The 22,652-nt window shown below is 46.3% G+C and overlaps 1 protein-coding gene across 1 annotated transcript in view; it reads right to left on the minus strand.

The window, feature by feature from the left end:
- Positions 1–21,745, minus strand: part of Phgdh (phosphoglycerate dehydrogenase) — a 40,769-nt gene extending 19,024 nt beyond the window's left edge. Inside the window, exons 1-5 of the mRNA XM_004853852.4 lie at positions 21,467–21,745; positions 6,934–7,085; positions 5,291–5,356; positions 3,299–3,353; positions 3,103–3,201 (exon numbers count right to left, since the gene is read on the minus strand). Coding sequence (XP_004853909.1) covers positions 3,103–3,201; positions 3,299–3,353; positions 5,291–5,356; positions 6,934–7,085; positions 21,467–21,604 — 510 coding nt within the window. The 5' untranslated portion in view covers positions 21,605–21,745. The remainder of the gene's footprint in view (positions 1–3,102; positions 3,202–3,298; positions 3,354–5,290; positions 5,357–6,933; positions 7,086–21,466) is intronic.
- Between the last annotated feature and the right edge of the window lie 907 nt (positions 21,746–22,652).

Consider the following 22,652-nt stretch of genomic DNA (forward strand, 5'->3'; position numbering starts at 1 on the left):
AATGGCCAAGTACAACACAATTTATCCACTCAAGAGAACTACACACAAAAGTTTAAAAGCATGGTAGATAGAGTTATTCTAAGACATACATTTTTATCTCCACACCACAAACAATATTGTGCTCTCTATCACAGAACCATGCCTAGGCACAGAACTGGATGCATTCAATATAAACGCATAGAAAACAGTATGGGGGTAATACATGCCAAACTGGTATTACCATAAGAAGATTGGATTTGGAAAATAACCAATAAGGCCCTTACCTATGTTTTAATTTTTAGGAAAATGCATTTATTTATTAAATGATCAAAATATAATTTAATTAGTCGAGGTAAATGATATCTGGGAATTTTCACGTTCTACCAGTTTAGTAAGTTTACAAAGAAAAGAGGGCTTGTTTGAAATAACCCATGTTTAATAAATACCAATTACTGTTTTCTGTCTAGATAATTATAAACTATGTATTTCACAATTTGCTCCCAAATATTCCTCTAGGCAGGGCATGGTGGTGCATGCCTGCAATCCCAGAACTCTGGGAGCTGAAGCTGGAAGACCACAAGTTGGACACAGATTTGAGTGCTACAGGTTGGGATCTCTCTACCCTGAGACAAAACTCATCAGGACCCAGGTAAGCATTTGCAAGCCTGGTCAAGGCAAGCAGCTGAGCATGAAGAGCACCCACTTGGGACGCTCCGGAGTGACAGGTCCAGGCAGCATGGGAGGGACTGGGGTAGGAAGACACTCCAAACCATGTTTCAGAATGTGAAGAGTGTTTCAAAATCAAGGCAACTTCGAGTAACCCTCCAGAGACAGAAACCTCAAGGGAAGGCAACACCCTACAAGGCTGGGGTGGGAATATGATGTTCAGGCATGTCCTTGGCATGAGCCCAGAAACACAGAGTAACGCTGCAATGAGCAGGCTATAGACATCTCTCTGGATCAAATTCATGCCTGAGAAGTATCAGCTGCCTGATGTTGACATTCAAGGTCCCTGTACCTCTCAGACACTCCAGGGCAGGGGTGAGCAGCAGAGAGGTACAAGATAAACAGATGAGCTCCCTTATCACTGCCATTATTCAGGAAGTGATGGACCTTTGATGAGACTCAGTCACTTCCAAGGTCAACTTGAAATGAATGATCTTGAGCTACAGGAATCTGGTGTTTGATGATGGCGCCGGGGGAAGGGAAGTGGGAATCATGCAATGGCTACTGGCCTTGCCAGCTGTGCCCAAGTCACTGTATGATCCATTGCATGATCACCAAGTTGGTGTCATATGCTCTTAGGGTTACTTAACCCGACTTCCGCTTTTAGAATATCACAATTTTCCACAGTCTCGACCTTGATCTTGACTCTCACAAAGAAGAAAGAGTAGAAAATGTTCTCAGTGGCTCAGGGCAACCTTCCCCCATCCCCCTGAGCAGTGGGCAAGGCCATGCTTTGTTTTCAGGATCAACAGATCCTGCTGGGCTGTGGCCACCTCTCTCTGGCACCTAGATAAATGCATCTCTCATTCCTAGTTCTGAGGCCTAGGAAAGATATCTGGGGGCAGCAGGGAAGGGAAGCCAGTCAGTGTGGTCATGGGAGGGATGCCCAGGCTCTAGGCTACCATCCATTTGCTATGAATCCTCAGGAACAGATTTACAAATTCTGGGCATCAATATAAAAGTAAGGGGTAACTCATACCATTCTTTCTAACTCTAAGAAAGAAGGAGGGATGGAAATAATAGGAAGAGAGTGAGGAAGAGCAGGGTGTGGTGGCAGAGATCCGCAATCTCAGCATTCTGGGAGGCTGAGGCAGGAGGACTACAAGTTCGAGGTCAGTCTGGACAACCTAGTGAAATACTGTCTCAAAAGACAAAAAAAAAAAGGGCTGGGGATGTAGCTCAGTGTGAAGGTCATGGGTTCAATTCCCAATACCACAAAAAAGAAAAAAGAGAGGAAGAGGAGGAGGAAGAAGAGGAGGGGGAGAAAAAACAGACAAAGAAGAAAAGAGGAGGAAGAGGAAGCAGAAAGGGAAAGGGAAGGCGAAGTGGCACAGGAGGAGGAAGAAGAAGCAGAAGAACAACAACATCATCATCATCAAGGGAGAAAGGTAAAATTTCACAGCAGCATTTTGCAAAACTTTCTAGACCTGGGATGATCTGACTATTGTGGTAACAATTTTCCTCACTGTTTAACTAAGGGTTTCCTGGCTTCAGTTTGACCCATTCTCCCTGTAATTCCCTCAGCAGCCACAGTGTCCAGGGAGGTGTCCGCCAGCACTGCGAGCGGCCTCCATCTCACTGGCCTGTCTGCACAGATCTGCAGGTGACTGCCCTTCCCTGTTTGCAAGGTCTCCTAGATTGTCCTGAGGGGGGCACTGCTATCCATCCCAGCCTTCCCTCAGCCAGAAGCCTCCCGAGCATCCAGAGTTGGAAGAGGCAGGGGTCAGTCATGATTTCTGAAACAGGTATGAGGTCTTCTGGCTATCGTGGGCTCTGTAATCATTATCACAGCCTTTGTACAAACACCTTTAAATCTCTTCTGAAACATGGAGGGAAATGAGAAGCAGAAGGACAGTGCCTTGACTGCAAAGCTGTACATTTGCTACTTTACCCTCACACATCATCGGAGAACAGATACAGCAAAAGCAGGAGACCCTCACATCAAGATGGGAAAGGATAAGGAAACAAGAACCCTCTTCAGAGCCAGATGTGGCTACACATGCCTGTAACCCCAGGATTCAGGAGACTGAGGCAGGAAGATCGTGACTTTGAGCTCAACCCAGTAGTGAATTCAAGGCCAACCTGGACTACATAGGAACATACTCTCTCCAAAAAAAAAACAAAACAAAACACCTCTCTCCTCTGTCCACTGGGAGGCACTGGGGGTATCAGCTCACTGGAGAGCTTTGAAAGGGCCCCCCCTAAGTATTCCTGGCTTTTGAATTCAAGTATCCCAATCAGCAGGTCAATATTCTCTCTTCCTGGCTTTACTACTTATTTAGTAAAAGGCTCTAAAGATCCAACCAGAACAAAGGTTTTGGCTTCTCCCAAGCCTAGCCAACATTTCTAAAATGGTAGCAGAAAGCCCCAAATCCAAGGTGTCCAGCGACCTCTTACCTTCATCCCAAAGGACTGCATCCGGATGGCCACCTCTCTTCCAATCCTGCCCAGGCCGAGAATCCCCAGGGTCTTTCCATTCAGCTCTGTTCCCATGAACTGCAACAAGACAGGCAAAAGGCAAGAGGCCAAAGTCAGCACCAAGAGCAGACTCAGGCACTGCCCCCAGGCAGGATGGGGCAAGGCCGCTGCTCACCTTCTTCCGCTCCCATTTGCCAGCCTTCATTGAAGCAGTCGCCTGGGGAATCTGCCTGCAAAGACAGAAACAGCTTCAGCAGGACCACCCCCAGCCCAGCAAGGAGACATAATGACAGGTCTACACAGCCAACTGCCCTGGTCCTTTTCCCAGAAACCAAGCTCAATGTGGGTCTGCGAGGTCAGGGGAGAAAGAGAGGGTGGGAGAAGGAAACACGGGGGAACACCTGATTTGGGAACCCTGAGATCTCTGCCTCAGCCAGAAATCTGGAAGAGATCCCGATCCACCTCAGCCACTGAGGTATCAATGAGAATGACTTCAGCCGAGTTCTCTCCTCCAAACAATGGCCAATCCTCCAGAGCTTGCAGGCATAAATGAACAGGACTCCAGAGAACTCTGATGACGTCTACTGCTCCATCCAAAAGCTCAAGGAATTATCTTCATTTTCCTACCTTGTCAGGGCCACAACTTTTGATATCTTCCAATTATCAAGACCTCTGATTGCTTATTCTTCCTTGAGAGTTTTTTGAGCCCCAAAGGAAATGTTTCGGTTCATTTGCTCATTGAAACCTCCTAACTGCATGGAAGGAGGCACTGGGGCTGAACAGCTCACCCAGAATCACATGACTGCACTCAATAATGAGAATAAAATAGTTCCTTCTTAATGAGCGTGCCTGTTTCTTAGTTTTCATGCACCTTTGATGAGGGAGGTCGTGGATGAACGGTGGGATAGAGGTGCTTCCTTTAAACTATAATACTCTGTATTATAGTACTCTGCCTACTTTTTAAAGTAAAGATAGTCCTGGAATAGGAGGGAAATTATTCCTGGCTTAACATCCCTTCTTTCTACCTCCAGAAAAGAAGAAGTGAGGGAATTAATTAAATAAAAATCAGCTAAGATCCCTCCCCCACACAAAAGGAAAGAAAGAGAAGTGGGGAAAGAGACCATTGAACTTAACAGTGCAAATAAAACAGGCTCCAGTGTTTCTCCAGGGGGAGGACACTCAGCCCTGATGTGTTCTGGGCTGGCTTGACGTCCCTCCTAGGCTGAGACCATTCTGCTCTTTAAGCTGCCCTGTTCCTCCCCTTCCCCATCCTCTCTTTGCTGACCAGTAAGTATCACTGAATACCTGAGGCTCCAGGTAGGAATCTTGGGCAGGAGTTAGAGGCAAAGTTTACTCTTCAGGTCCTTCCTCCACAAAAGAGAGAACAGGTCTTGAGACAGGAAAATGGGGATTTTTTTGGTCCCAGAAGGTTTCTAGCCTGAGCAGAGAAGTGAGAAGTGCTGGCTGACTTGACCTCCTGGTTTACGCATCCAAGGATCTTCTAAGCGATTTGGAACAGTTTCCTGACTTGTTTATTGGGAGGCGTGTTCTTCCTCTTGATCACAGAAATGTGTAGCATACCCATTCAGTGGAAGTACCTCATTTTGCTAAATTATTTCCCAACATAATAGTATTACACACTACGTGCCACCCCTACTTGGTCACTAGGCAGTCCCTTCTTTTCAAGAAGCCCCTACAGTCCTTGCAGGAAGAGCATGAGACTTGGTCATTTGAGTTCCATTGTGTTATAAATCCAGGAAGGGAGCAGATATTCATTCCATGCTACTATAATACAGATTCAGATAAGCCTTTGGGCCCTGGGAATCTGCAGGGAACATAGGTCAGTTAGGGAACACATACAGAGCTTCTTAGATGAAAGAACCCTAGAGCTGAATCAAAAAACAAGCAGAGGTACCTAGACAAAGGTGAGGAAGGATGCTCCAGGCAGCAGGGTATGGAGAACATAAGCAAGAGTTGGAGGCCAGAGAAAGCACAGCACTGCAGATGTTGAGAGGGGAAAATGTGGAGGATTGATAGTGTCAAAGGTTCTCAGTGGTTTGCACATCACCCAGCTGAAGTGTTTCTAAGGTTCCAGGGCCATTTTGCTTGGCAAGTCATAATGACTGACGTACTGGAGAGCTTGGCTCTGCTGAGACCAGGCACTTACCTGGCGAGGCACATGATCATCCCACAGGTGAGCTCCGCAGCACTGAGGCTGTTCCCATTGGGGGTGCTAAAGACCAAAGCAAAGTGGGACATCAGTCAGTGGGGCCAGCCCAGTATTCCACTGTCCCACTGCAGGCCCCAGTGCTGGACTGCCTGACATAATCCAGCCCCAGGCCGGGGCTGGAAAGGAGCTGCTTTTCCCTGGCCATCTCTTCCCATGCAGAAGGAAGCTGCCAGAGAACCACACAGGTCCCTCTCCCCATAACTCACTTCCCCCAGGGCACAGAAGCACCTCACGTGATTGGGAGATGCATGCATGGCTCAGCCCTTTTCCCTCTCCGCATTTCAGGACCTCTCTGGCCACAGAAAGCCCAAATCCCTGCCACCTCGTGCCATCGATCCTACTGAGGCTGAGCCTGGGAAGGCTGAGCCAGTCTACCTAACTCAGAGGTTCTCCATCAAGGGGGCCCTCCAGCAAGGTACCCAGCCTGGCTTGTATTAGTAGCAAAGCTAAGATGATTTTGGTCACTACCTGTTTGGCTTCTCCTGACTCTCAAGTTCTGAAATAAGTAAGCCCCCCTCACTCTCTGGCACATGGGGCAGGGCTGACTCTGCTCATCTTACACAAAGGAGAGCAGAAGCTGCCACACAACCTTTTTCTTTCCTTGCAGGCTTTTCGTGCTTTTGAAAGAATTTAACACACGTTTGCCTTCCTTCCTCTACAGGGGTCTTGATCTCTAGAAATGAAGTTTATGAGGAGGAAAACTCAAGTGATCCCATAGATGATAAAAGGACTCTCAAAGCCTCTTTCTGCAAGACCACTAGGCTTCCCATTCTCCGCCAGCAAACAGGCTGCAGTGGGGGGGGGGGGGGGCAGAGGTGAGGACTGGGGTTGACTTTGGGTCCAGGGCAAGAGTGCAGGACGAGTTATCCTTTAACATTTTTACCTTCCGATGTGGACCTCAGTCAGGCGTTCGATTAGCCCCTCCCCTCTAGGAGAAAATGGAAAGTGGGGGAAGGGAACCATCTTGAGGACAATGAGGTCCAAGGGAACAGAAAGGGTCACAGAGGACAGGGATGGCCTTGTATACCATCTAAGTGCCTGAACAGATACAGTGCAGCCTTGATATGTGGACAATGACCATTTGACCCTGGGTTTCCACCTAAAGAGCTCTAAAGGAGACCCGCCCTACTTCTGGGTCGGGAATGCTGAAAGACAAAACAAGGTCTCAGAATGTAAGGGGGCACTTGGAAGAGAAAGGTTGTAGTCACCCCAGCGGAAAGTTTGTGGATCTGTACAAGGTAGAAGAAGAGTGTACAGCAGAGCTAATAAAACTGGTTGCAAAAAGACCAGTGGAGGGGAAGGGGCCGAGCTGGAGCAGAGAAGGCTCCCTAAACAGATCAGCTCACTGAGGGGGATTCCCAGCCTGGAGAGGTACAAGCCCTATATGAGGGTGGGTCTATGGGACTTCCCGAGTCTCAGTCTCACCAGCCTCGGGCCCCCCTAGCTGTGAGGGTGACCATCCCTAGGGACTCGAGGCAGCCTTCTGGAAGCTCTTCCATCAGACTCAGCTTTTCTAGACTAAAATTTCCCTCCCTCTTCATGTGGGTCTCCATATCTACCCTTCCGCCTACATGGCTTACTTCATGACCAGGATGCCTTTCCTGGTTGCAGCCTCAAGATCCACATTATCCACACCGGTGCCGGCCCTGCCCACCACCAGGAGCTTCTCTGCTGCATCGATGACGTCAGCGGTGACCTTGGTGGCCGAGCGGACAATAAGGCCCTCACAGTCCTAAGGAGAAAAACATCTGGTCCACAAAATTGTTCTGCAAGAACTTCTGAAGCAGGGTAAGGCTTACTCTCGGTTAAGAGATATGAAGAGTCAGTGATGCCGCCCACTCTAGCAGCTTTGGTGTCCATTACCAAGCGCAGTGAGGACCAGGACTCACGCTAAATTTTCATTTGGAGTTAAGGAGACTATAGCTCTAAAACGTGGTCCTTTGCCTGGTACAGTCAACATGTGACAACATCAGCCCGAAGGCTCTGGTTACCTGGCTCATCCTTCTGTAGCTGGTACCACAATAGGGATGCATAGCCCAGAGAGTGCCCAGGTCGGTCAGAGTTCAGAGACCACTTCCTAGTCAGCTCTGTAAAATCCTAACATTCCTGCACACTGCTCTGCTCCAAGTGGGAGCTCCTATGAGCTGGCTGACTGCGGCTACAGCCTAAGAAAGAAAGGCAATGTCTTTTGCATACACATCTGGAATGTTCTGCCATCAGTCCCCTTCCTGGGTTCAAATCCATGCTGCATCCCTCACCAGCAATGAATCTGAACTTCAGCCTCAAGAGCGTGGAGAAGAAGTGAGAGAGGACAGCAGCAGGATCTGGTCCTGCCCAATGAACATCGCCAGCTCTACTGGATACTGAGCTACTGAAAGGCAGAAGTGGACTCTAACTCCACCCTGCAAGCCCATGCCTGACACATGACGGCACTGAAGAAATACTAGTTGGCCAAATGAGTAAATGAGGTGAAGGAAAGCTACAAGTGCTGAAAGAAAAACATTTCCTAAAACAGAGACCAAAGACAGGAGTGAGAGGGAGGGCCAAGGAACAAATATCTGTGGCTCAGAAGTGCAAGCGGTGTTAAACTAAAAATAGGGGAAAAAAAAAAAAATATATATATATATGAAAAATAAGGGGCCGGGGATTTAGCTCAGTGGTTTCGTCGCCTGCTGGGCAAGCGCAAGGACCCAAGTTTGATCCCCGGTACCAAAAAAGAAAGAAAAATAAGTCTAAAGCTGGCTGTGGTAATGCACACCTGTAATCCTAGCACTTGGGAGGCTGAGGCAGGAGGATTGTGCGTTAGAGGTCAGTACGGGCTACAAAGTGAGTTTGAGGCCAGCCTGGACCACACAAACAAGCCTTTGTCTAAAAAAAAAAAGCAAAAAGTAAAAATAAGACTCTGAATTCATCACAGCCACTATTCTTGGGCTAAGATCGACCCAAGATATTCTTTCTTGGGCTCATCTAGAATTCTGTGGTATGTAGTTACCTTCCCAGGATAAGTATATTCTTTGCCCAAACATGGAATGAGAATTCCCCAAGAAATGGAGCAGGAGAATAATTTTACACTCTGTCCCAAACTAGCATTCCTAGTTTAATAAGGAAGCAGCGAAAGCACTGAGGGGGGAAATTAGGCAGCCAGGTTTCTAGTCCTAGGACTGCAGCAATAGGGCAGGTTGCCAGGGAAGCCATCTCACTCCTCAGCCCTAGTGTCCATCTGCAACACAAGAGGTTTGGCGTGTGGTCCTCAGGTACATTTCTCCCAAGGGAACTCACGGTTGGATCCCATGAAAACCTCTTTTCCCTCCCTACCACCTAGATTCTGGAGACAGAGAGGCCTTGGGGACCTGGCTCCCCGACGAAGGGCCTCCCTGTATCCCTGTATTTAGTGTGCACTAGGCTAGCCCCTAGTAATAGAGTTAGAAACAGTGGAACTGAGCAAGTCACCTCTTCCATACATCTAATTCTAAACTACACCCTTGGGTCATTCCTGCTTCCATTGTTCTAAAAGAGGTAAAAAATAAATAACAAAAACCCAGGAGGTCTCTGACGGTCTAGGGAACAAGTGTTGGATCTTCTGGCCTGACCTTCAGTCATCTTCACTCCACTCCCACCTACCTCACTAAGGGTTCATAAATATGTGCTATATGTCATACATTGAGATCAGAGTGAATTCTGGGACAACCATGTGTGCTGAGAGCCCCTAAGATGACTCAGTACCCTGTCAGTCACACCTAGAGATTCCGGGGGAGGCACCTGGGCTGAGGCTCACAGCCTTTAAATTCTGAAAGTCTGACTTATCTGTGCATTGCTGCTGTTGCTGTTTTCGTGTGCTATGACCTGTGTCAGTGCTTTTACTTTTCTGTCACCCAGCCTGTGCCTTGTCTTATGTTGGCCCAGACTTGCCCTGAGGACAACTTCCGGTGAGCTTCAATAAATGTAGTTGCTTGCCCCCCTCGTCATACACAAGAGCCTGGACTATATTCCATGTACCATTAAGAACGAGTTAAATGCAAAGAAAGCAGGGAGATACTTTATTTCCAGGGCAGAGAGGAGAGGAATGAAGCTTACGTGTTGTAGAATTATTTCTGTGGAGGCATTTGTGCTGGTTGGGGCTATGCCTGTAGGCAGAGCTCCATGCAGGCTGCCTGAATGCATCAGAAGCACTTTTATGTCTGTGGTTCTGAAAGAGAACCTCAAAGCTGAACATTCCAAGCATCCAGGCCAAGCTCGTTCTGTGGATGAGAAACTGGAGCCCAACAAAAGCTGCCTATTTCCCTCCCCCAACTGCCCCCCTTCTTTCCTTTCTTCCATTTACTGGGTCCCTGACATGTATCTGGCACTAAGCTAGATCTATTCAAGCTGAATAAGCAGCAATCCAGGCCCAAGGTGCTGAAAGACAGATACACCAACATTTGCCAGCAGTGCATTTGCTGAGTGGTATGGCCAACACCAGCCACCTGGAGGGTGCTGTGATTCCCACCACAGTACCCGAGATGAAGAGCTGCCAATGCCTGGGAAGAAAAGGGACACTGCTGCCTGTGCCACATTCAGGTCCACTGCCCTGGCTCCAAAGACCAGGATTCTTCTGCCTGGCCACACGCTACAGACTTTCCAAATCACAATAAGCTTTTCTTCCACAAAATCTTCACCAAAAACGCCTGGAGAGATGACTATTCTCCCAAGTCCCATTTTTGTTCTGATTGCCAGGATAAGATGTTTCATATTTGGTTGTCCTCTCCTTGACCCACAGTTTGCTTTTCTTAGCTATATTTCACATTCCTAAAACAAGGAATTTGTAATAAACATTTTGTAGTGAAGCATTTTCTGTATTCATGTCCTTTATCTCCACAGTACAATCTCACCAGCCCTGGTGCTCTGTGAAGGACCCTTGTTAGCAAGACAGACTCCATATTGCTGCTTGACCCACCTGCCTGCCCTTTAGATGAACTCAGAAGGAGGAAGCTTAGAAAGCTCCTCCCCTTAGAGAGTCTCTTAGAAACAACAATTAATCAACTATTGTTTTACAAATGTTCTAACAGCAGAACGTCTCGCTTCTGTACTGGTTGCTACACTCCCCTAACCGCCAATGTCTTGCTTCTATTCTGTACAGCTGCTTGTGAAGTTCCCTCTTGCGACCCCTATAAAAGGACCTCAGACTCTGAGCCAGCCGCCTCTCTAAGCTTGGTGCTTGGAGGGTGCCGTCTGGCCAGACTAATAAAGGTCTGTTTTACTTTCTCAATTTGTCCAGTGTGTTCCCTCTTGGGTGATCTTCACTGTAGTCAGCTCTTTGGAGCAGTTGGTAAGGCCCACGGTCTTACACTCTGTGACATAAACTATTGAGCATCTACTGGGTGCCAGGATTACACCAGGTGCTTTACATTATCCTCATCACAGCTCCCAAAAGAAGGGGCATGATTATCATCCTTTTTCAAAACAGGGGCTTTGAGAGATAACCTGCCCAAAGTCACTCTGAGAGACTGAAAATCAGACCCAAGAAGAACTAGGAAGTCATTGCCAGAGGCAAACACTGAGGCTATAGCTGAGGAAGAGCTGGTGGGCTTGTCAAGATGTTAAAATGATAAGGTCAGAGTCAGCCAGGGCCAGGTAGATACAGAAACCAAACTCAGATCCCTTGGAGTGATTTACGGACATTTACTGACAGCTATCATGCTTTGAGCAAATACTTTGTGTCAGATGCTGTGCTTCACAACAATTCTGAGACAAGTATTCTATTCTAACAAACACAACTTGCTGAAGTCACATAACTGGGATACAGCAGAAGCTGGGATCATGCCCAAGTCTTTTGGGGGTCCAAGCCAAGTTCTCAACTGCCTCCTAAAAGCAGCACTTAAAGATACCAGGACCTCAGGAACCAGAAAACAGTGTCCATTCTTAACCACTCCTGCTCAATATAGTACTCAATCTTTAGCCAGAGCATTAGGCAGAGAAAGAAACAAAAGGAATACATACAGGAAATGTAGAAGACCAACTATCCTTATATGCCAACACGTGATCCTTTACATATAAGACTCAAAAAAATTCCACCAAAAAGCTCCTAGACCTAAGAAATTCAGCAAGATAGCAGGATAGAAAATCAACACACAAAAATCAATAGTGTTCCTATACACCAATAATGAGCCCACTGAGAAACAACTCGGGAAAACAATACCATTCACAATAGCTTCAAGAAAAATTAAATACTTAGAATTAACCTAACCAAGGAAGTGAAAGACCTCTACAAAGAAAACTACAGTACTCTGAAAAAGGAAATCAAAGAAGACATCACTAAATGGAAAGACACCTTTGTTCCTGGATAAGCAGAACTAATATTGTCAAAATGGCAACACTACTAAAATGGACATATAGATTTAAATGCAATCCCAATCAAAATATCAACAGCATTCCTCACAGAAATAGAAAAAACAATCCTAAACTTTATATGGAACCCAAAGAGACCCAGAATAGCAAAAGCCATCCCAGGCAACAAGAGCAAAGCAGGAGGCATCAGAATCCTGAATTTCAAGCTATATTACAAAGCTACAGTGATTAAAAACAAAACAAAAAACACATGGTACTGGTACCAAAACAAACATATGGATCAATGGAACAGAAGGATGCAGAAACAACCACAGGCACATTCAGTCATCTGATTTTTGATAGAGGGGCCATAAGCTATGCTGGAGGAAAGATCGCCTCTTTAAAAAACAGTGCTGGGAAAACTGGTCATCCACATGTAGAAGACCCATACCTCTTACCATGTACTAAAGTAAAATAAAAATGGATAAAAATATTAAAATCAAAACAATCTGCTGGAAAATAGGTAAAAAATCTTGACGACATAGGCACAGAAAAGGACTTTCTGAACAGAACCCCCATTCCATGAGAAATTACATCAAGAATTAAAAAATGGGATTATATCAAATTAAAATGATTCTACACAGCAAAGGAAACAACCAGTTGAGCAGAGACAACCTACAGAGTGTGAAAAATTTTGCCAGCTATACCATGAACAGAGGACCAATATCTAGAATATGTAAAGAACTCAAAAAACTACAAGCCTCCAAAATAAAAGACCCAATCAAAAATGGACAACGAAAACAAAGAGATACTTCTCAGAAGTACAAATGGTCAATAAATACAAATTAAAACAACACCAAGATTCCATCTACCTCAGAATGAATGACTATCATCAAGAAATCAAATAAATGCTGGCAAGGCTGGCATGTGTGTGGGTCCAGTACAATCTACGCTGGTGGTGGGAAGGTAAACGAATACAACCACTATGGAGATAAGCATGGAGATTCCTCAAAATACTAAAGACAGAAATTCCATTCAACCCACCCATACCCTTGCTAGGCTTCCCAAGAGGTGCAGACACCATATTGGTATAGGGGGAAGAGAAGTAACTCCCAAACCTACTAGATATCTGAAATGCAAGTTCAAGTTCTCTAAAATCCAATGAATTCTAGGAACAACAGAGGTTAAGAGTAAGAAAAAATTATTGAGAGAAAGAAAGCTTCTGCCTAAGAGAGACAGAAGGGGGACTGGGAAGTGGGTTGCCCGCCCACCCCACTTTTCATAGATGTTTTATACAGCAAAGCCATGTGGTGAGGTGGGTACAAAGTGGGACAAAACTGTAAGACCCAATGGAAATTTACAGGGTGAGCATGAGGTGGGGCAAAACCATGACCAACCAATAGGATTACAAGTACTGTCACCCAGGTAATATTGATTAAAAGGGGGTCAAATGGGGGAGCAAGCCACACAGCAAGCGGACAAGGATTTTCAGTAAGGGTGGGTCAGGGATCTCTACTGGAAAGGCTGAGTTAAGACCTTGCCCTCACCCAGGTGATCGATACCTGTTTAGAATATTGATCACTGCTATTCACCCTACATGGGTGTGGTAGTTTCTCTCCTTATGCAATGCTGGCCTTCAATGAATGTGTCTTCGGTGTCCTCCATGTTGGCTCCTCATGGGGTGGCCCTGTCTAACTGCCTACAAGATGTCTAATTAACTTACCTATCTGCAGTACTATTACAATGATACATGCACACCCATGTTTATACCAGTACAACTCATACTAGCTATATCTAGGAAGTGGATTAATGTCCATCAATAGATGAATGGATAAAGAAAATGTGGCATTTATGTCCCGGGAAATATGAAATATTGTATCTCCCAACTTGTTAACTGTATATGCCAAGTTTTTCTTTTCTAGAAGTAGAAGAATGAGTCTTAGGAAGGATGGAGGTTAAAAATAGGAAGATATTTATTGAAATAGGAAAGCTCTTGAGGGGCAAGAGGGTCCCGAGTGGGTAGCCAAGGGCCCCACTTTATAGAGAAGTTTTATAAGGTGAAACCCACGTGTATAACGTGGGCCACAGCCACGAGCATCTAATAAGGTTATAAATATAGTCACTTAGGTAACGGTGGTCCAATTGAGAAGCAAGTCACGTGATAAGTGTGGACGAAAAGAACAAGGATTTTTCTAGGAGGCAGTGGGTCTAGAGGTCTCTGGTCACCCCCCAGGGTGGTTGATGCCTATCTATATTTTACTAAGCCCAGTTTTGTTTTGTTTTTTGGTACCGGGGATCGAACTCGGGTCCTTCCGCTTGCGCAGCAGGCGGCGAAACCACTGAGCTAAATCCCCGGCGAAGGCCAGTTTTTTAAAGAAGTATGTGGGACTGGTCATCTTGTCTCCATCTTGAGGCCTGGTTTTTAGCTGATGTGTAGCTGTGTTGTGTTTTACCTTTGTCCTGGCCCTCTCGAGGACTTAGCCCATCTGACTGCCTATACTACTTTTACCTACCTCACCTATCTACAATAGTTACACATAATGGCATACTACTCTGCTATAAAGGATAAATTTGAATCCTTTGTAGGAAAATGGATGCACCCCGAGACTATGTTAAATGAAATAAATCAGACTCACAAGCTTAAATATCACACTGTAAGCAGAGAGCTGGTAGGCAGGGAATGAACAGAAGGGCCTCCGCAGGCTTTATTAAAGAAATTGACAGAGAATCTTACTAAAAGCAGCTTTTGCCTCTGCAGTTAAGACTTGCATGATTAAAAGGACAAAGGAAAAGAAATAAACCAGACCTAAGAAGGCACCAGGTAGAACAATTAACATAAGAATTTACTAGAAGGGCTGACAGACAAAGCAGGGAGGAAGCCAGAGGCAGGAAAGATCAAGATAACCGCCCCTCACCCATCTCCAATAAAATGCAAAGGAGACCAGAGTGGCCACTTAAAAGAAAACTCTTATTTAGTATATAAAAATAAGCACACTAACTCTAAGCTGCCTTTCTATAAGGATCTCCTCTGCAACTCATCCATCAGAAATGGGCAGGGAGGAATCAAAGGAGCAAAAGGAATGTGCATGTAGGCACAGGTGCCAGGGTTAGGGGTCAAAGACAGCCAGACAGCCAATCAGACTGTGACAAGTTCCAGGTGGCCACAATGGGGGGAGGGTCGCCAGTCCTAATAAAAGGAGCCAGGGACAAAGGCTCAGGGGTATACCTCTTTCTGGAACCTTCTGTCTCCTCTTCAGGGCAACTTACTGTCTTCTGCCTCTTCTCCTTACAAATATATCATCTTTCTTTTTAAACTCTGTGCTCTGGATCATTATTGGTGCTGAGTTTATGATCCCAGGGTAGCAGCAGAGCTCACCCTGGACACAACAACATGGCTTCTCTTACATGAGAAACCCAAAGTATAAGTAAATAAAAGAGCAAAATAAAAGCTAGATAAGAAGTTACAGGGCGGCACATCTTTTGCAAATGGGAAGACGACCAAGAGATCGAGGGACGGTTGAGGGAGGGTGGGTAAGGGGTCACAGAGAGAATTAAGATATGTTATGCGGGGCCAGGGATTGAGCTCAGTGGTTTCACCGCCTGCTGCACAAGCGCAGGGACCCGAGTTCCATCCCCAGTACCAAAAAAAAAAAAAGATATGTTATGCACATGTACCCATTTTCCATGATGAATGTAATCATTATCTATTGCAAACATGTACTGACAAAAATAAAAATTGAAAAAAAAACAACACCTGGATCAAGAAAGACACTGCCAGAAATTGTGTGGCTCCTCCAGGATGGCTTCTAGGCTCCACAACAAAGCACCTTGATTTTTTTAGCCACCTACTCCTTTCAACCAGCCTGCCCGTAGGGCAAGAAAAACCCAGACACATGCCTCTGAAAGAGCCAGTTGCCTCCAGGTTGTGAGCTGGCACCTACAGATGGTAAAACTCTCCCGTGGAATAAATGAACTCAATGATTTGAGAGGCCCAGGGAAACCTACCCTCACACCTTCCATTCCTCAAATTTGTGCCTACAAATACACCATCAGAAACTCTTCCTCGACTGTGAAAAGAGACAGAAGATCTATGCAAGCACTTATGGATTTTCAGATTTTTGAAGAAGGAGAATAGTTCAGGAGATCAGCAGAAACACGTTCAGAAACTAACAAATCAACATAATCAAAAAGCACTAGACAAAGACTCAGATATACGGAAATTTAGAAAGTAAAGCAGGGTTCCAACTGATAGGGAAAGGAAAGCCTAAATAAATAGAATTAGGAAAATTCAGGGGGAAAATACTTAGTTTCCTATCTTACTTCAGATTTTAAAAATCCAGATAAACTAAAAAATTGTTAGAATAAAGCATTACAAAAATGTATAAGGGATATTTTTACGATCTTGGTATGAATAAAACTTTTAAAGCAAGGTACAAATCCCAGAGACTATGAGAAGATACTGACAAATTCAGTTATATTCAAAATTTAAACTTCTATATGGAAAAAGACTCCAAAAACAAAGGCAAGTGGAGGTCTCGATATGGAAGAAAATTCTTTCCACCGTGTACAATAACAATCATCCCAAAAAATGACTGACTGCCTACAAATCAACTTTCTTAAAAGATAAAGAACCAAGTAAATCGTATGCGCTAGCACACACTTGTAATCTCAGCACTCTGGGAGGCTGAGACAGGAGGACTGCAAGTTCCAGCTCAATTTAATGACTTAGTGAGATCTTGACTCAAAACTTAAAAAAAAAAATTAGTTTAAACAATTTATCTATTTTTAATTGACAAAAAAACGTTGAAGTTGTCAGCTCTGGATGAAGTAAGGAAAACTAGAATATTTACTTTGTTATGCCTCTCAAAAGATTTTAACTTTTAATTTTTTTCCTTTTTTATAGTATGCTTGTGATACATAATAAAGACATTCATCCTGGGGGGTTTGGTACATATATTGCATCTTGATCCTTTTTACTTCCCCCTTTCCCTCCCATCTCTCTCATCCTACCTCAGTGTGAAGGCCTTGGGTTTAATTCACAGTACAAAGAAAAAAAGGGAGGGAGGGAAAGAAAGAAGAGGGGAGAAAGGAGAAAAAAAGGGTAAAATTTAAATATGTTCTTTGCCATGAAAAAGAAAATTGATAACACCCAGTGTTGGCGAGCATGAAGGGAAATGCATGTGTGCATTGTACAACCTTTTGGGAGGGCAACTGGGCAGAGAATAAGCACATTTGTAAAGTGCATTCTTTTGTGGCTGTAATAATCCCTTAAGGAACTAGTAGCACTGAGGAATTAAACCTCCCTTGGAAGTGGGAGAACCAAGGACCAAGGGTGAAATTTCAACTGACAAGCAGTGGTTGTGGATCAAGTGGAGCAAAGGAGTCATAATCTTAATTCCATTCTATCAAGTTCCAGGGTTCACACCTCAGTTCCAACCCTGTTCTGGAAAATCCACCCAATCATTTTGACCTCATGGCGGAACTTCAGGATCTGCATCCCACAGGAAACCCTAGCTGCTGAGGAGACCGAAGCCCCAGCTGTCCACCCACGCTTGCGACCCCAGCACACAAGCACAGAAATAACAGTTTCTCTTTAAGTAGCTTGATGAAATGACCTCTATATGGAAAACTACTGTGTAGCATCTCTATTTTCCCCCAACATCTGTCTTCTTGGACACCAGAAGCCTGAAGCATCTCCAGAGTGGTAGATGTGTGGATTCCAAGCTGGTTTGTACTAAAGGCCTTTGGAGACTCACATTTAGGAGGCTCTGGATCCCAAATCAGAACTGGGCAGTTAACCTGCATCCAGGGTCTCCTACCTCACCCACCCCCTCTGCCATTTCATCCCATCAGCACATATTCACCAACACCCTGCAAGCCAACTGACCTTCGCTGAGCCTTCAAACCCATCTATTCCAAGACACCATCCTACCCCTCCACCATAACTCATCCCTTGAAGACTGAAGACAGCCCCAGGCCTGCCACTCCAGTCTACTTATTCCAACCACTGCCCAACCCAAAATGCTGTCCCATAGCCCAGACTTGCCTATTCTTTGGTACTCCCCGGTGGGAATCAAGTGCCACAGGGCACTTGGCTGTTTATGCTCCCTGTGTGTGATTTCTATGTCAGAGCTGCAGCTAAGCAGGCATACCCCACACTTCCCTGCACGTCCTCCCTGCTCTCCTGCCTTAGCTGCCTCAGTGCTAGAAGCCAGCAGCTCATCTATGGCTGCTCCAAACAGGTTAACTCAGCAGAGGCAACCCATCCTGGTCCTCAAGTTCACACACGCTTCCTTTCCCAAGAGGACAGGCTTGGCCTGGAGTGTAACTCTAGCACTGTTTCTGCCACTGACTTAAATCATACAGCAAATCAGTGAAGCTCTCTCCTAGTCTCGTTCCTCAAAAATGTAGGTATACCTTGTTTTAAACAATTTGTGTGATCCTGATAGACTAAATGTCTAATTTAATTTGTGTAAATCCTAGCATAAAAACTTGGGACTTGTTGCTTTAAAAGCTTTTGAAAAGGTGAACTCTTTCACTCTTTTTTTGGGGGGGTACTGGGATTGAACTTGGGACCTTGCACTTGCAAGGCAGATGGTGGATCCACTGAGCTAAATCCCTGACCCCAATTCTTTCACTCTTGCATGGAAAGATTTATATCCTTTTTAATCTTCCCCCCCCCACACACCCTCTCTTTTGGGAAGTACTGGGGATTGAACCCAGGACCTTCACACTGAGCTACATCCCCAGCCCTTTTTTATTTTTTTATTTTGAGACAGTCTCAATAAATTGAGCCTAGGCTGGGCTCAAAATTGTGATCTTCCTGCCTCAGTCTCCTGGAGAGCTGGGATTACAGGTATGAGTCACCACACGTGGCTTTCTTCATCTTTTTAAAAATTCTGAGATAGACATAAATATGCAGCCAGGCCCAGTGGTACACACCAGTAATCCCAGTACTCTGGAGGGCTGAGGCAGCCTGCTGGGCAATTTAGTTTGAGCCTGTCTCAAAGATAAAAAAGAAGGCTGGGGATGAAGCTCAGGGTGAGGGCCTGGGTCAACCCCAGTACTGCCTATACTAATGTAACTATATAGATATGCTTCAGTAGATGCAATGCATGATGAGTGTTCAGTCCTGACCAGCACTGGTATTTAATCACAGAAGAAAATGAGAATGCACCATACATCATGGAAGTATTACTTTATAAAGCTGTATATACATATGGGTGTACATATATGTACAAAAGTACTGAGGCATGATATAAAATTAATCCCTTATTGTGAGGCATGGTCAAAATTTGCAAGCATGGTAAGATAAGATTATTTAAACATTTCCCTGCATATTAGATTTATTTAACATGTGTCCAAACAAGATGATTTATTACTCTATGCCAATGGTTTCCAACTTTCTTACTTTCTGTGGTGCTGGGGATTTAACCGAGGGCCCCATGCATGCTAGAAGCACTTTATCACTGAGTAACATCTCCAGTCTCTTCCAAACTAACTTAGACCAAGCTTTCTTAAATTATCTTTAAGTTCTGATTTTATACTCACACACGTAATTGAAACACATTGTGTGAAATAATACTTAGCCTTACTGTCTGCACTGCTTTCTGATTAGTTCCTATTTTGTTTTTTAAAATGCTGATCGTAACCTAATAAAATGATTTCATTACTGGCTACAGAGCTGTGACTTGGCTGAAGTCTGAAATGCACCACTGAGGATTAAAAAAAAAAAGAACGACTGTACTTTCCGACCAGGGATCAGAGCGCAAACTGCAAGAACACAAAGCAGCAGGACAGTCCCACCCATCTTGAAGATTGGGGGACAGGAGAAGGCACTGGGCCAGCTCCTCTCCGGGTTCAGTAAAATGAGTGTGGAAACAAGGGCCCTGGGCAGGCTGCACAAGGGCATTCATTGGCATCTGAACTGCGATCCCCGGAGACAGGCATCAAACAGCCCAAGCTCACCAGCGGCCAAATTAGCCAACACCCCTTCCTCCAGCCAAGGATAGTCAAAGCTCACAAGAGTTCTCCGGTTTCAGCGACCGACCCCCACACCCCCCCACACACACACGGCCTGACTCCCTGGAAGCTCAGTTCGGGGTGAGGCCTCCCCTTCTCAATCCGGCCCTCAAGCCTCTCTTTGGGGTGCAAGATTTCTCTTTCTCCACAGGACAGCTGTAAAGCCTCCGGTTGCAGTCACCCACCCGTGCTGTGCTGGAGGTCAGGGTTGTGGAGCTGGTCACTGCCCGGGGCCACCGCACCATTCCTCGGGGCTAGGATGTGTGGATCCAGCCTGCCTGGGCTTCCAGGGCCAGGTCCTGGGCCCTTGCCCGAGTTCATCCCGTGACGTGAGCCCGTCTGTGCCAGCACAGCCCGGGAGCGGGCACAGTCAGGCAGCGGGGTCTTCGGACTTAGCAGTTGGTAACTTGTCACCTGATCTAGGGTCCCACTCGTCAGCCGAAACTTCTCCGAGAACCGGACACGGGCTGCACACTTGGAAACTATGGGGCCAGCCGACTGCCGGGCAGGGTCCCGGTAAAAACCGCAGCATATAAAAGGGCGGAAAGGGGGCTGGCAGGCAGTTTCCAGGCCAGCTGGGGCAACAGCCACGGCTCAGCAGTTAAAGGTCCTCGGAGGAAAGGACAGTTGCGGGGTCGGTTCACACCAGGCGGGTAGGGGGCGGCTCCAAGCGACTGTGGGATTTGGGAATGGGGGAGAAAAGTTGGGCAGATTATGGAAGGAGGAAGTGCAGGAACGGGAGTGCTCACAGAAGGAATGCCCTAAACCGAGCGGAGTGCTCCACGACTGTAAGAGGCTGAAGCAAGAGGATCACCAGTTCGAAGCCAGCCTGGGATATTTAGCAAGAATGAATGAGTAAATAAATAGGACAGGGAGTGCAGCTGCTTCGAGGTAGAGTGCCCCAGGATTCAATCTCCAGTACCCTATAGGAAAAAAAGTCCTAAAAGTGGACAGGGTCACGAAAGTTGGCAGGATTGTTTCCAACGAGGTAACGATTATAAGTTCATTAATTACGGATAACAATCGGAGATACGCCCCTAAGATTCGGTAAGGACAAAAGTTTCCTCGCTGCGTGTGGGAGCAGATTATAGTGTAGCCGGGTCCCTCCAAGTTGGCCACGAGGTCAAAGGTGCAGGCCGCGTGGGCGGCCCGAGGCGCTCGCTGCACCCGCGGCCCGCCCCGCTCCCCGGCGCTCCCGGGAGGCGGAGGGGCGGGGAAAGTTCGCCGCGGTCTTGCATCAGACGAAAGGCGAAAGGCAGCGTGCTTCTGCTGCCCCAGTAGGGCCGCCTTTGCCCTGGGTCCTGCCCACAGCCACGAGCCCGGCTGGACTTGGCCAGCGCGCCCAGCGGGGAAAAAAACGTGCGGCCCGAAGGCCCCGCCAGTCCCGGGGCTCCCAGCGCCAAGGCCGCTCCGGCGCCCCTCCCCCAGGCCCCGCGCGGTGGCGCCCGGCTCCAAGGCCACCCTTGGGCTGGAAGGCGCAGAAGGCTCGCTGGCATCCCGCGGGCAGCCTGCAGGACCAGTTAGAGCAGGACCGCAGCTGGCGGGAGCCGAGCCAAGCCAACGTGGACCACGCGGCTGCAAACTGTGCGGAAAGTTTGCATCCCGCGGCTCGCAGTCCTTTGTTCCTCTCCGTTCTCCTCCCTCCCCCTGCCAGTCCCTAATCTCTGGAAGCCCCGGGACTGACTGCTACGGGAGGGGACGGGGAAGGGGGTGCCCTGACCCCGGAGCACCCAGCCGGTTCGGGAGGTAGATGCCCGGAATACCTCGTTTTCTCCTGCTCCTTTTTACCTGTAGCTCGGCTATCAGCTCCTCTTTGCTCAAGTTCTGCTTCTCCACCACCTGCAGCCCTCCGTCTTGCAGGATCTTCCGACAGCAGGGGTCCAGGCTGTCACTGATGAGCACTTTGCGCAGATTGGCGAAGGCCATTGCTGAACTAGGACTCGAAGTCTACGGCTCTCGGCGGACAGAAGCTCTTAAGCCACGAAACTGCTGTTCGCACTGGCTGGCTCGGGTAACTGGGCAGGATTCTCGGTCTCCCGCTCCCTCTTCCATCTCCGCCTTCTGCTCCTGGCGTCTCCTTTTGATTGGACAGAAATGCTCAAACCCTGTGACTCCGCCTCCTCGAGGTTCCCAGTCCTCAGACCCCGCCCACTTGATTATCTCGCCTGCGATTCATTTCTTAAATCAGAGGAAGCGCTTATACCTGGTGAACATTTTTTTTTTTAATGTTCTTATTTTTTATTCTTTTTTTTGGTATTAAATTCTTTTATTGGTACATTGTAGGTATACAACACAATTACATTTCTCATTGGGAATTGTACCTTTATATAATACATCTTGGCTCTTATTTTTTCCCCATTCCTAACCCGCCCTTCACGCTCTTCACCCTTCCCTATTTACAAAGACTTTATTTCCATTTTTTCCATTTCTCATCATTTTTTCCTTTCCCTTCTTTCCCTTCCCCTGCCCCTCCCACTACCCCTACCCCTTTGGACCTTTTCTTCTTATTTTACATTATCGATTATTCATTCTAATAATGGGTACATTTTAGGTATACAATATAATGACATTCATCATTGGAAATTTGCACCTTTACATAGTCTCTCTTGGTTCTTGTTTTTCACCCTTGCCCAGCCCTCCCTTCAACCCCTCCAGCCCTCCCTATTTACAAAAATTTTGTTCCTATTTTTCTATTTTCTCATATTAATGCCATTCCCTTCTATCCTTTCCCTTAGCCCTCCCACTTCCTTCCCCTTTGCCCCTTTTCTCCCTATTTCACATTACCTATTATACATTTAGTCCTTATTTACACTTTCAGTTTCTAACACCAGAGAAACTATTCGATATTTACACGTGTGTCCTATTTATTTCACTTAAGAGTATTGCCTCAATGTGCATCCACTTAGCTATAAATGTCTCTAATTTCTCATTTTTTATGGCTGAGTAGTACTCCACTTTATTAAAAAAACCACAT

The sequence above is a fragment of the Heterocephalus glaber genome, unplaced genomic scaffold (genome assembly GCF_053883595.1).
Source record: "Heterocephalus glaber isolate CG9 unplaced genomic scaffold, H.glaber_assembly_v1.0 deba00001442, whole genome shotgun sequence".
Lineage (NCBI taxonomy): Eukaryota > Metazoa > Chordata > Mammalia > Rodentia > Bathyergidae > Heterocephalus > Heterocephalus glaber.